Genomic DNA, 15,336 nt, shown 5'->3' with positions numbered 1-15,336 from the left:
AGTAGAGAAAAAAAAGTTAAATTAAGTTACTTGAAAAACACGGCTGACAATAAAAAAAAAAAAAAAAAACTTGTCCAACTCGCATACCATTGACAATTTGAAAAGGGGGGGGGGGGGGTACATTGTAACAAGTAACGATTTATGTTTAGAAAAAATTGGAAGGGTGGGGCAGTCCCCTACCATCCTCACTAGCCAAGGGTTTCTGCTCGAGGAAAGTCAAACTTCTTAGCCCTCCTGTATATACATGCATGCCATTTTCAGACCAACTTGTATTCTTTGAGGCTTATTTTTTTTTATTTAAAGTTTGCCAATAGTAAATTGTCTGTAAGAAAGGATTGCATAAACTGTATAAAATGTTTCGCCCCCAGGATTTTCGCACCTGTATGGAAAGTTTCGAACAAAAAAATAAAAAATTATCATGTCCCTTCATATTTATGTTTTCGAAATTTTGTAGAATATTAATTAATATTTTGATTGTATATGTTTATTTGAAGTACTTAAATTTTTATTATTTTTACACTGATAATTATGTTCATAGTAGTTACTTTAGCATACCGCCATCTAATTAATTAATTCCGTAATTATTTGCCGGCTTGGGGAACCTATCAAAGTTAACAAACCATATCAGGATCATACAACCAATTCTGACAAAGTTAACAAATCATATAAAACTCATGATTCTCAACAGAGAAGTTAACAGATCATGTGTAACTCGTATGGAGTTTAAAGACAAAGTTAAGAAACCAAAATCACAAACTTTTAGCAGTTAAAGTTAACGAATCATTTCAAACTCATGTTCCTTTGTTTTCTAAGTTAATGGCACTTCAGAATCGCCATAGCAGACTCATACCCCAGAAACAAACCACATCAGGATCATACAATTAATTTGGTCCATTTAATGGATCATGTCTAAATCATAGTTCAAACTCATGAATTTGTGAGTTTGATATGATTTGTATGTGATTTTGGCATGATTTGTTAAGAAAAGTTTTTGTTTGGGTATGTAAAATCAGCTATAAAGCCCAAGTTTTATTGACTAAGAAAATATATATTGTTAGACAATCAAACTTCCCGGTAGATTATTCTATATACACATGTTCACATTAACACAAATTATATGTTTTCAGGTTCAGTCACAGGGGGTCAGATAATTGCTGTACGACCTTATAATTGCTGTTATGAATTAATTCTCACCTTTTGATCTCCAGCTAATTACAACCCACACACGCTGACCACCTCCCTTACCTGTGGTAACTTTACTTGCCTGTACATTATTTATATTCACAAATAAATGGTAAATTATTACAAAATATAAGAATATAAAAAAAAGGTTTGCATAAACTGTATTATTTTTTTCATCAATCAAAAAAAAAATTGTGTATGAAAAATAAGGTTTACATCCCTTTTTAGATGTGTATCTACATGTACACATGTATAGCATGGAGCATCAACTTTTTTACAAGGTACATGTATAGCTACATGTAAAATTCATATTTTTACATGGTACTGGTCCCATACTGAGATAAATTTTGACTGTTTGTTATCCTCAAAATGTTAAATATCACGATATCATAATTCATAATATTTTCTATATAAAATTAACCAGGATTTACTGGTTCTTTAAAGGTTTCATACTGATCAGATAAATAATAAAATATTTGCACTTTTATCCAGCACCATTCCGTTCTTTCTCTTGTTTTCAAACATTTCCTATTACACCGTCACACTTAGGAATCAATAAGTGTGTGTTTTCAATCCTCTTTCGGATAAATGTTAAGCGCTTGGTTTCAGGATGTGATTTCGTGTTTTTTTTTGGTTTGTCTGAACTACAACAAACTTTGACTCGGACATTGATTTCTTTTTACATGTATATAAAAAAAATTATTCTTTCAAATAATCTTTGAAAATGTGCATTACACACACACACACTTATCATCATATGAAGGAAAATGTAAAAAAAAAATAAAGTGACAAAAAAATTACTAGATAGGATTATTTTTTTTCGGCTGACTTTTACAGGTAATCTAATGTTTCTCTCTAGGTACTTTCAAAAACGATATAGACTGTAAGTGTATATATATATCTCTTTTTAACAATTTCAGTTTTCATTTTTATTAATACACAACATGCACCATGAAAAAAATTATAATATTTAAACTTCCGAAAGTTATTTTCCCGACGAAATATAAGTAGTGTGACGACAATGATAAAAGTTTGCAAATATTTTATTTCAAAAGCACTAAGAGTGAATTGAGCAAAAACTTTTAGAAATATTTTAATAAAATAATAATAATCGGTCACTATATTGTGACGACCTATACAAAAACAAGAATAAAAAATATGTAAATTTTATCTGCAACGAGAAATTATCGAATTACTATAGAAAACCGTGTTTGAAAACTTTTGTCGCAATCTTGAATGAATATATTACAATGATTTTGTGTAATTCAAGTATAAAATATAAGAAAATAAAAAGGAAGAAATATGTAGAGAAATTTATATAACATAAACACAGATCAATGAAACATAAATATTTTACGACTAACAATACATGTCCAATTTCTATTTCTTTTACCGCCCTTGGAATGGAATTATATCCTTGTAATAATGGGGGAAATATGAAAAAAAGAGTAAGAAAATGTATTCCATATCTTTTTTGCGAAAAAAAATCGTTACATATAAATAATTTACATATATACTTAAGTATCGTTATATATCAAGCGATTTTACATTAAAAAATTAGGTACCGGTTTCGCGCACCTGCTAAAGCCAGTAAACGGAACAGCCAAAACAAAGCTGTCTGCTTGCCAACAGTAAAGGCTAGGTCGGCGATGGTAGAGAAGGGTTAGTTTAAACCTCGCAAAAAGAGGCATAAATGACGATCTCCGTAATTCGTAGGGATATGACATCTGAAGAAAATCCAGAATGTAGTCACGAATTTAATTTCTTTTTGGATAGACAGTTGCAAACTAAATTGATAGAACAAGACGAAATATTACACGCAGAGGAACTCTACTCACAATACAACCTCACAAATACAGAATCAAAAGTTGTGAATTCCAAAAGTATTGGGAAAAATGAAGAAATTCAAGGCTGGGTAAGTGAACCCAAAGTTATTCTACGCAAACCGGAGAAAGAGGGTGTTAAACAACCCCCACCCCCTTGGCGTGATTTCAGGAATAAACAGGTATCTATTCAAGACTCCTTTGTATTCAAACATTATGGAGATATCCGTGCTTACATTGAACAGTACCGAAGGGAGCATACTAATGGATTAGGTTTTAAGTCCCACAGTGCTTTAGACCGAGTGCAGGGCGATGGTCCTCGTCGACATGGTCAGTCGCCCTCTCAAATACACGTTCAGCAGCAGAATACTTGTAACTGTGGTGCCCCTCCTTGTGCTTCAGAAGTTCAGAAATACCTCACAGCTGCCCTTCAGTACACGAACAGACAACCTACTTCACTGGCTGGTTATCAGTCTAATTCTCCTTCTCAGGGAGTCCAAAGTGCCAATTCTCATCAACCACCCAACTCACCTCATACAGCTAATGGACATGTTTGTACAAAGCACAATCACCATCACCAGGCAGAAAAAAATAGCCAAGCATACAAATACAAACTGTCACCAGACTGTCAAATGATGTGGTCAAGTCGGACAGAATCTCGGAATTCGGAGCGAGTTGAGCATCCCTCCCCCCGCATGCAGTCAGCCAAAGTGTACCCCTCAGGAAAAGTCCCTACCAAGGTCTCTGTGCCAGCAGCCCCTCCTAATGGACATGTTAAGAGACCTCCCATATCTGTGTAAGTATAATGATTTGCCAGTTTAATTTTAAAGTCTTCACTAATTTAAGAATCAAACAAGATATTTACAACATACTGAGAACAAACAAGTATTCCTGTTTATTTTTAATACCATTATATTTGTACATTTTTTTAAATATCTCAGTTAACAGGTATTTACTGTCAGTTAAAGGTACATATATTTGCTTCCAACTCTTCAAATGAACAGGATTAGGATTTAAAATTACATAAAAAGGTAGAGTGAACTTGAAAGTTTCAAATAAGGAATGCTTTTTAAAGAATGTGGAAATGTGTGAGGGAAAGTAAGGCATATTCACACACTTTGACTTGGTACATGCTTTTGCATATTTGAGGGTAATTCTAAGGTTATTCACTGATTGAAAAATTGTGCAAACACATGCATGCCAGTATTGGTGAAATTAGATATTATCATGGGAGAGGAAAATTATTCACCAAAGCATGAAATAAGATTTTTTTCTTAGCATATTTTCTTATTTACATGTATATTTATCAATATATCTTATCATAGTTTATGTGCTAAATTTGTAGGTTGTTTCATTGAAATTCAAAATATATATTGAAGAGTTCATATTTAAAACACTGTTTCTGCATGAGTATCATGTAACATTAAATGTCAAAATAGCTCATTTTGCATCTTTCTCTATCTGCATGACAAAGTGTAGCATGATGTCTTCATCGGACAGCTGGCATGTGCTTCAGCTGTGTCCATTGCCTGTAAGTGTTTAACATGTCTCTCTCTTCTTGTCTGCAGACCCAAACTGAGGAACACATTCTTAGGTGTCAGGTAGTAAAGACTTTGTAGTTTTATCATATGCACCTTTTTTGTTAAGATTTTTTATAATCAAACACTGTTAGCCCACAATTATGCATACATGTATTGCAATTTGCCATGTTTATTAATCAGGGAGCATAATTATATAGAGTGCATATCCCTAAACCCAAAGCATGCAGAGTTTAGGAACAAATCCCTCTCCAAGGCTTTTGTTCCCTGTCCTATTTGTTGAAGTTTCCATTTGCCTGCATGCTTAATACTCTGCAAAGAGAGAGAGAGAGAGAGAGAGAGAGAATAGCTTGATTTCCATTTGAGTTGAGGAATTCTAATTAATTTTTTTTAATCTATTCAATAGGAAAGAAATGGTTGAAAATAAGTTCTGTTTACACAGAAGTTTACACATACCAATTCAGAATGTCATTTTTTTTAACCATTCATACAATTATTTGGTTATCTAAGTCTAAATAAGAATAACCATTTCACTCTGAGAGACCTGGTTGCTATATGTAGCATATTTGATAGAAAGGTATTTCGCATTCAATAATGTAAATATACAGGTAAAGTACTGAGTAGATTTTATTGTTGGTCTGCAAAGAAAAAAGGTACCCCACTGAGGCTTTGATCGATGGAAACAAATTTGGGTACAGGGAAAATTGTTCTTTGGTCAATATGTGTATCAAGAAAGCAAATTGTTTTCCCGCACAAGGAAAAATAAAATCTCTTATAACCTAATCAAATGATCTATCAAAAGTATTTTATTACCCTATCAATGTAATCAAAGTTAAACTGACATTGAATGAAATGGTTTCGTTTCCTTAACAGTCCAGTTAATAAAATGGCCAAGTGTTGGAGTTCAAACAATATTTGCTCAGGCACAATAGAAATCAGATTACATTTCTTTTTTAATGGAATTGTATGATTGTATAAACAAACCCTGAAATATACTGGATAGCTGCCCACCAGTCTAGAGTATTCCTTTAAGTAGTTTATTAAGAGACAGAATGATTTAATGTGTTTGCAGTATAATGCACTAGGTATTAAAGTGATTAATCTTAAATCACTTCATTCGATAAAATAAGCATAGGAACTCCAAACAGACTAAATTAGTAATTCCTCATTAAGGGGAATTTGTATTACCATCACATTATAATTAGGATTTTAGAATTACTAAAATAATTTATTGATTTATCATACTTTGGTTAGATGATATCATGATATACATGTACTTAAACATTTATAAAGGTATTCAGATGTACCCCTCAAATAATCAATCAGGGGCATCTTGTCACTCTCTTCTTTATTGCACCTACAAGTAATAAATACTGGGTATATACTAGTTGATTATTTATTAGTTGCTTGTGTAATACTGAGATCAGAGGAGACAATATACCCCTGTAAATCAATCGTAGAAACTTATCTTTTAGGACAAATGTTTTTATAAAGGTAAATAAAATTAGTTTGACTTACAGAATCCATACTTATTAAGTAACATAATGATATATAAAAATTGTTTTTTAGACATGAATTACCATCAGATTTATCATAGTAAAAGGTTGTATGGGAAATTCAAGTCCATAGTTTGGATAGCTGATATGTACAGTTTGCTTTGGCACAAACATCTATTAAGCTGATTTGATAATTTCTTGAACTTGATATCAAAGCAAAACACAATCTGATTTACTTCTTGCAAATTTTCAGTCTGAAGGAATTGATCACTTCTTTTTTGGGGGAGGGGGGTTCTCTCTCATAAGATGTATTCTCTAGAACCTTACTGAATTTGTCAAACTTGATCAATGTAACTATGTCAGAGCTAGAATTTTAAAAGCAGACCATCACAGAACATATGTTGGCAATGTTGTAGATTTATCCATTTTTGTTGCGGATTTATGGGGAGTCAAATAACAGAGAATTTTTATAAGGCCCTAATGGCAATCTGAATTCCTCTTTCACCTTGATATTAATCATTTTTATTTCCTTGCCTGGGAATTAGAGATTAAACACAACATGTGAAATCAATGTTTCATGAGCTACTTCTTGAACAAATTGTTTTCTTCATTTTTTGTAATCATTTAGAACCCTAGAAACCAGTGGAAGGTGTAGCCGACTTAATGTTTCTACACTGTCTTTTTATCTGAAAAGGTTTTATGGGAATATTGATTCAAAAGAAACCAAGCCTTATAATTATAGCAACTCTTCTGAAAGCATCGGGTGTCAAGTATACATGCACATCCTTAATTTCAGTGGGATTATTGGGTTTTTCTGATTGATTTTTTTAAGAAACACCAATATTTCAAACAAATGTTGTCTGTAATTGTTCAATATTAATTACTAAAAGAATGAATATACAGACACATAAAGAGAAATAAAAGTTTGATTTAGGAAAAGGATTTGAAGATAAAGCATTTTCCTATTAAGATATCACTGTTTACCTTCCAAAAAGTGTAGACAATTTGTTGAACATAGTACATATGTTGAAAAAAAAATGCAGTAAATGGATTAAGTCCATATATTTTATTTGTAAAAAAAAAAAGGAGAAAAGAGTTTTACATGAAATTATAATTAATTAATTTTAAAAAATAGGCTAGAGAGTGTGCTCAGACTTATGAAGAAAAGGTTGGAATTAATATGAAAATAATTTTTATTTTATAAGCATATTTAAGAGAGTTTTCATATAATATGAGACCAGGTATTTTTTCCAATAGTTTTATAGAACAAATGAATTTTGTATGTCAGTGCTGCAACACTTAAGATTTTGACGTTCCATTTTTTTTTGGACTTCTAGTAATCCAGTAGGGACAAAAATCATTGCTAGTTTTTATTTATCAATTCATTACATGCACAGATCTAGAAATTTTTTCCAAGATGGGTTCATATCCACTAAAAAAATGCAACCCAGAAAGAAACCTAAACTTAAACCTATTTCTTGTGTTTTCTGGAAAGGGAGTAGTACAAGCCGTTTTCCTTCATGCATAACCCTTTTACTGAGTCCTTTTAAAATGGCGAGAGCATCTTTTCTTATTTAACTATTCTTGAAACCCTGAAAATCCTAGGGGCGGTGCCCTCCAACTATATCTGTGAGTAAAAATAGCATCTTTAGCCATTAGCTTAGTTGACCTAATATTTTGCCATCTGTGAAATCCAAAATATCCAAAATCCAAAATAGATATAAACCTTTTCTCTAAGCAGATACATGAATATCTTGGATATTATTGAATGTCAAAGACAAACTTTTCAAAGTTTCCAAATAAAAGGCAACGGCACGTGTTATCAAAATTTTGAAGTTCAGTTTTCATTTTATAAACTATCATTAAGATGGATTAATACACACGAGATTATTAAATGTCCCAAGACAAAAACCTAAGGACACATAACTGGGTTCTGTAGGTATAAATCGTATATTGTTGTTAGAACTTTGTTCTGGAAGAAAAGACCAACAAAGCAGAAAATCTTTTTTGAATGCTTTATCTATGCCGAGCTGACACAGCGAGCAAGGGAGGGACAAAACAGTCACTATTGGATTAAATCCTCACCTTATAATAACTAATACTTAAACGACCCGTAGATGAAGGATGCCACCACAAATCTTATATACAAATACATATACAATGTAATTTTGAAAATTAAAATTAGTCATCGTAAAATCTGTCCTTACAAAATACGGAGAGATACATGTAATTTCTGATTTAAACGAGTGATTACAAGTTAACAGGTACTTGTAAATGTAAACAAGTGCTTGTAAATGTTTACCTTTTTTTAAAATATTTGTCACCAGCCAGTTTGATTGTAGTCTCTTCTTGTGCTTGAACAATATTATAAGCTAACACATTTAACTGTCTTCATTGAAAATAAATTTACTGTTTCCCCATGCATTGCCAGTTCAGTTTTAACCTTGTATACAAGCACAAAGCATTCAGACCTTTGTTGGATCCGGTAATGATGTTTTTTAGATACCTTTTCATTAATGTGGATAAATGTGTGGAAATTAAAAGCAATATGGTGGTAACTAATATTTGGCAATTCTGTAAGACTTGCACTTTGGCCGAAAACAGAATAAATTGCATTATATTTGTAATGATCTGACCTTTGTTTGATGTTTTACATCTTTGTCCCTCTGTAGAGCTTGGCGATTACCGAGTCGGTAAGTTATACATAACAAACACATGCTTTTTATTATTGGTTTTAGAAAAAAATATCTCTTTTAATAATGAATAATTTTATTTAGAAAACACGCGTACTTCGAAATGTCGAGGCCAAATATGACTTGATTTAACCATGACATTTTTTCTATGTAATTACTAGCACCAAGTTAATGAACTGTTCTAGTTTGTATTCTGTGTCGTCTTTCTGTCTGTCTGTATTCAAACATTTTTCATGGCAACCCACGTCTTTATCATATATCGAACTCTGCTCACATTTATAATTGTGTATTTTGCCTGCGAGCCCATGTTGTATCCTCACAGCTTTTTCGTTGTTTTCAGATTGCTTTTTGCACAATGTTGTACATCCATATTACAATTTAGCTGTTCATACATAACTCTTTGTTCGCATTTTCCAGATTTCTCGTTTCCATTTTCGTTAAATCCAGTGTTCTTTGTATCATCTTGTAAGACCTGTATTGTATCGACATAAATTTATCGACACTAAAAATGAATTTTAAAACTCATAAAAAAGGTACATATTGGCGTGACAGTTGTAATTAAGTCACAATTTAGAGCCGAGGAATGGTTGAACAACCAAGAGTGACAGAACACTGACTACACTGTTCTGTATTGCAGGATTGGAATTCAGGAGGGCAAGGAAAAACAGTATATCAATTTAGTGTAATTCCAGACTGTTTGATATAGACGCTTCAAAATCTTGTTTGAAATTGTCATAACAATAGTTTTGCAAAGGCTATACACACAAATCGTAGCAAATGCAACTTGTGTCAAAGGCTCCGATAAACTTTTCTGGTTTTCTATTTACTTTTTAAAATTACTTTTGTATGCATTAAATGATTAAACTTGGGAACTCAATAACGCTTTAAAATAGCATTTAAACAGTTCTTTAGTAAATACAATTTTCATGTGTATTTCTTTAAACACAGTTGTTAAATTTGCACATTGGAAGCAGTGTGTCAGTAATTGTAGCCGATGATAGCACAGTAGATTTAAATCACTGAATACCTTCATTTCTAAAGACGGAGACTCTTCGATTTCCGTCCTTATTTCTATGCTGTCCACAGACTCTTAATTGGAATACAGTGTATTCTAGAATAAGTCCTGATTGTCATTTTTGTTTTGAAGTGAAATCACGCCATTTTGTGTTGTGAAATGATTACGACTTTTTGCGTCTGAAATGGGCAAATAATTGTTCGATTAATGCTTGTGATAAGACTCACATAGAAAGGGTTTATGAGGTGATTTTTACTTTGAAATTATGTTTTGTATATTTTTTTTTTCAGGTTTGGGGTTCTAAAATGACATGAATTGATTGATAGCTTTGTACTCACAATAAGTCCTGATAATTTTCTTTCGTCTAAAAAAATAGTGCAGACATCTTTTCCTGAATTCAAAGAAAATCTTTTATTAATTTATTCTTTTAAAGTCAATACTGGATTGCACCAAATCCATTAAGAACTTCTTTTGTATACGATTGGCTTTAAAATTATAATTTTTATTCTTATTTTATTTCAGGCAAAACAATCCGAACAAACTTGTGGAAACCGTAACACCGCCATCCACTACCGGAGTCCGTACGTTAGACACACTGGCATGTGTAGCAACAGACAAACAGGTAGATGAGTATTATCGGCTTCTTCCTAGCGCACCGGTTTACCAACTGATAAATCTCACATATACAAATATACATTGTATTATTTTCATTATTAGGCTAGTTTTCTTTGAGAGTACTAGTATATGGATCCAATATATATCGAGTCTGATAATTCTTCAAACTAAAACCATTTACACATACCATTCAAAGGCTTATAGAGATTTCTTCGAAATATTGTTTCATATCTACTATTTTAATGAACGAAGTATACAACAAATATGAAAATAAATGAATAAATAGAAAAAAAAAATCCCAAAGATATTGGTACGAAGTATGATCTATTTGTAATAAAGGAACACTGATTTCAGAGAAATTATTGATGCAGAAATTATTAGTTATACTTACATTGGCTATAATGACCCCAAAAATAAATTATTCAGTAGTGTTTATTGATGGCAAGTGTACAAGTAGGTAACTTAGTACAACGGATGGAAAAGCGATGGAACATACCATGGTTAATTTAGATTGGAACCTCGATCTGTGAATCCGACTTTCAGAGGAAGAATGTGTAAGTTCAGAATCGGATTCGAGTGTCTAATCATTTTTATCATGGTTGTTCCATAGTTTTTCGCTTTATTTACAGTTATCAAATGTAATATAACTCTATATGATAATCATATTGCTTTCTAAAACAGTTGACAATTTTATTGACTTTCCACCAACAACAGTTCATGTTTTTGACTATTTTATTCAATCAGAGGCAACGACCCTTTACTACCACTGTGTCAGTGAGGACACTAGGTCACGTTTTGTCTGACACCAGGGGTCGCGCCATTTTGCGACCATCAACAGTTTCCTCCACCGAGTTCTATGAGCATCCGAATAACGTATGAACATGATCTCCTGCAGTTAATTTTGTCTTAGAGTTTTTCCCTACACCTGCCTTAGTCTTGCAGCATCTTAGTGCACATGAAACCTGCATCACTTGAGAGTTTAATGTTACAAATTGTTCACTTATAACTCGTAGAAACAGTAATCAACCTGGATTCAAGATTTTCAGGATCGAGTTTAAAATATCCCCAAAACCCCAAATACCGCTAAGAAGATTAACAATGCACAGTCTTTAATCCATAATTCTGTCCGAAGAGTTTAATGATAATCTTCAAATAACTTAAAATTGGAGTTCAATTAATGTGACATTATCCCTTTCACCATTGGTGAACCACTCCCTTTCAAACCCTACAATCTTTCAAGTATTTTAAATTTATCTTTAAAATACTTCCCCTTTGCTTGCCAAATACAAAATTAGAAATTAATCAAGAAACTATTAAACGTTGCAAGGAGAAGAATAAGCAATTTTGTGTAAAATTTTGATGCAAGTTTCATGCTGTAATGGTAGTAGTCTTGCCTTTCAGGGTGCACCGAATGTGTGGCGGGAATCTTTGGAGTGGCAAAAGGTGTTCATTATATATCCTGATTCTTTTCTGATTTAAATTTATATCATTGCATTATATATAATTACAATCGAAAGGCATTCAAGTGTTTCACGTGTAGATATGCGAATAGAAACACTTTTAGGTGCATGTAGTACCTTTAGGTTTAATTCATTTAATTAAGCCAGAGTAATAGGATTAGGATACTTAGATACTGAATAACCAGAGGCAAGAAATAGTAGACGGGATACATGTACACATAGCAAATGTTGTAGAAAAACAATAACAACGAAGCTTTTAGTTTAGATTTGTGAAAGGACAATATAATCCATTGACTAAATTTAATTGATGATTGAAATTAAAGAGCAAGGGTTTTGATATGATTTTGTAAAAACTATATGGTGGTGGTGCTCAATCGGTATAACAATTTTGTACTCATTACGTTTTGGGGTATTATTCACGTAATATTTTGCTTTGCAATTTTTGCTTTCAAATATAGACTAGAACACATCCATGTGATACTCCAAAGTCCGACAGAATCGATTTGGACATTGGGGCATCAGTGTCAGAAGATGAAGAAGGGGATAATTCGGAAGAGAGCGACGCCATTAGTATAAGCAGACTATCCACGGCATGTCTTGGTGCAGATATACGTGTAAAAAATGAAAACCTCGAACCTTCTTGTACTTATCACGTGTTTCCAAATGAAATGATGCTCGATAATAGTGTGACTGTTTTGAATACCAGAAGTTTGACCTGGTACCCTTCAATTTCCACCCCTCCTCAGCCACGCTCTCGACTCAAAAACACCAAAAGGGAAACACCTTCTCCTGGCATGCCAGAGATTGCTGTAGCAGTTGCCGAATGTTATAGCCCGCGTTTGCTCCGATCAAGAACAGAGGACAGAATCGACTTTCCAGTGATTAAGAAAGATGTGAAGGGAATGTTGGTTGCATCTGACATCAATCTTGGAGATCAAGCGAAACTTGAATCAACACAAGTAGCTACTGCTGTGGCGGACGAGTTAGAAAATGATATTGAAACGCCTCGTATCATGTCATTGAAAGAAAGCAAGACAAAGCTTATGAAGAACCTTCGGAAGAAATATGCAGGATATATAAACAACAAAGGTAAGAAGCCAGTTCATAGACCAAAAGGTGCCCCCGACTGTCATAGTGTGAAGAGTCTAAAATCTGATAAGACAGGATCCATTCAAAGTGCTAAAGATGGCCGGAATGCTCACACAGCCGATCCAACACTACATTATTGGAAATATGACGAAAAAGGAGAAATTGACAGGAAGTCAGTAACGTCACGCAAGAGCAGCCGACAACGTGAAGCAGACGAAGAATCAATGATAAAAGTAGCCGAGTATCTCCTTAGTGATTCCAACATTCTAGCAACGCAGGGGCGTCAACAGGAACAGCAAGCAGGTCACAAGCATGGCATGTCCATGGCTGAAGGGGTGATTGGCTTTACGTTTTACCACCCCTTTTAACCTTGCTTAACATCACTTGACTGCAGTGGATGGAATGTAATAATTTGAAAATAATCACTACCCAGTTTTTCCAATGTACCGCATTAACTTCAGAAACTAACTGGTTGCCTAGTGATGCTTGTACTCACTTTCAAGTTGAGTGTAACTTGCATGCGTGTAGTTTTTACAAAACATACGAAATCATTCTTTAGAACTTTAAATACCATTGTTTCGTATTACTTTGTTGATAAAGAATTTTGTTTTTAAAGTGTATTCAAGATTTCTTACATTTTGCATGTTTGTTAGGTAGTCATAATTCCTTCAAATATTAAGTTGTATTATTGTGATTGTAGAAGATATTGCCGTAACTTTTTATCATATCCTCCATTTTATTGTATCAGTTTTTAGAAGATTTGGATCATCGTAGAAAAAATCCCCTCAACCAACACCTATTCACTCCCTGACTAATTGTCCCATATCTTTCCCAGATATATGGTTTACACAATTTCCCTGAACACAATTTAATACGATATCACGTTTGCTTCCCAATTTTTTCATTTCAAAATACCAAACATGCAATATAGATTTTAAAATTCAAATCTATTAAAAGAATGTTGTGAAACTTGATAATCTTGTGATCTTCTTCGAAAGTCAGCATCATGTTTTTGCCTCGTTTTCAGATGTGGTTTGATGCCAGTGGTCGGGCCTACGTCAGTTTAGCGGCCCGTTATGATCCCCTCAGAAAGTAGACTTCATTTAATTTTAAGGTATCAGGGTTTCCATGTAGTTTTTACGATGTAGTCATACTAACACTTCAACCGTATATAGTATTAACACTTCTAGTCCGTAGCTTTAAGACTGAAGCTACGACTTTTAGACTTTTATTAGTAACTCGCACAAAGGCGCATGGGAAACTGTCTCTCCTTTTCCGGAATGTATCCTTCTAACCTTGTACATGTACATAGAATTTTACTTTATATTGTATATATACAGATCTGTCTTCATACTCTTTAGAACTGTCTCTGTACTACACTTTCAAAGAAGAAAAACTTTTCTCCCTTTCAGTAGCATCACTCTTTGCATATCAAGTTCACACAAGATAAATACTGTTCATGCTGTCTTTCGCTTTCGATCATTTCACTTGAGCTCTTGAGGGAATCAAGCTTTAACATTTTCTTTTTTATCTGATAATGTACATCGACTAATGTTTTATATATGTGGTTTATTTTCAGAATTGAATTGTCATCTGTTTGATTGTACATATTTTTTGTTGTAATACTGTAATATAAATAACAGGACTGACGTTTGCATGCAGGCATGTATTTAACATGGCAAAAATATAAAGTTGTATATTGCCATAAACGTTGTCTGTGTCATATTTATCCATATCTGTTGACAAACTTAACACTTCTAAGACTTTGAAATATTCTTTTAAGTATTTGTCAGTAGACTAGATTTAGCGGTTGCCAATGTTAATGAGGATCAGCAAATAAATGAATTGTCCTAACGTGATATTTTACATCCCAATAGCAATTATTTCTCAAAATATAACTTAAAATAGTTAATCTAAATCATATTAAATGTTTGTTTTTATAGGAGGAAGTTACTGCATCACAGAGTGATTTAACCTGGTTTGAGAAACTTGAGTTACTCCGAGCCGTCAATAAGCCAAAAGAGAGACAAAGAGCTAAAATGCCTAAACTTAAGTACATCAAAGACATGGTGGAACCTATTCCGGAAATTAAAGAACCCGGCAGAGCACATTTATATGAACAGAGGCGGATCAAGCATATTCTGCAACAGGTTCGCATGAAAGGAAAGAGTCATTTTGATTGGCTGAAAGACCGTGAACATCCAATGTGGAAGTCAACTGACGAGTCCAGTTCTGGTAGCAGTGAGGAATCTTCTGATGAAGAAAAATTTTCTAGCCGTCGACGAGAAAAGGGTTTGACTCACGAGGACGGCTTGATTTTAAATAGATACAATGTGAAGCCATTTGTTCAAGGCGTGAAGACTTTCTCTTCACTTCAGAGAACTAACACTGAAATCTTCAAAGACTGAAATAAAGATTGACATTT

At 33.3% G+C, this 15,336-nt stretch overlaps 1 protein-coding gene and 1 long non-coding RNA gene across 8 annotated transcripts; one reads left to right on the top strand and one right to left on the bottom strand.

Moving 5' to 3' along the window:
* The first annotated feature begins 2,784 nt into the window (after positions 1–2,784).
* Positions 2,785–14,987, top strand: LOC134237320 (uncharacterized). Of its 7 annotated transcripts, none has more exons than XR_009985805.1 (8): positions 2,785–3,801; positions 4,574–4,606; positions 8,712–8,732; positions 10,270–10,369; positions 11,107–11,235; positions 12,281–13,214; positions 13,939–14,025; positions 14,855–14,870. XR_009985805.1 is itself a non-coding variant. In XM_062719427.1 (8 exons), the coding sequence occupies exons 1-7, from the start codon at positions 2,876–2,878 to the stop codon at positions 14,005–14,007; spliced, it is 2,244 nt and encodes a 747-aa protein (XP_062575411.1). In that variant the 5' UTR covers positions 2,785–2,875; the 3' UTR covers positions 14,008–14,025; positions 14,855–14,987. The 7 variants fall into 7 exon arrangements, 3 of the variants coding, with proteins under 3 accessions (XP_062575411.1, XP_062575408.1, XP_062575410.1); XM_062719427.1 differs by having other exon boundaries at positions 12,281–13,246; positions 14,855–14,987; XR_009985807.1 differs by lacking the exon at positions 4,574–4,606.
* LOC134237322 (uncharacterized) lies at positions 9,074–10,249 on the bottom strand. The gene is made up of 3 exons (XR_009985809.1): positions 10,086–10,249; positions 9,760–9,926; positions 9,074–9,204 (listed from the first exon to the last, which is right to left on the bottom strand). It is a non-coding gene; the product is annotated as an uncharacterized LOC134237322 (long non-coding RNA).
* Positions 14,988–15,336: the final 349 nt, after the last annotated feature.

This window comes from Saccostrea cucullata, unplaced genomic scaffold (genome assembly GCF_032062105.1).
Source record: "Saccostrea cucullata isolate Sc308-1 unplaced genomic scaffold, CSIRO_AGI_Scuc_v1 ctg16, whole genome shotgun sequence".
Lineage (NCBI taxonomy): Eukaryota > Metazoa > Mollusca > Bivalvia > Ostreida > Ostreidae > Saccostrea > Saccostrea cuccullata.
This window is presented reverse-complemented; position numbering and strand designations above follow the sequence as displayed.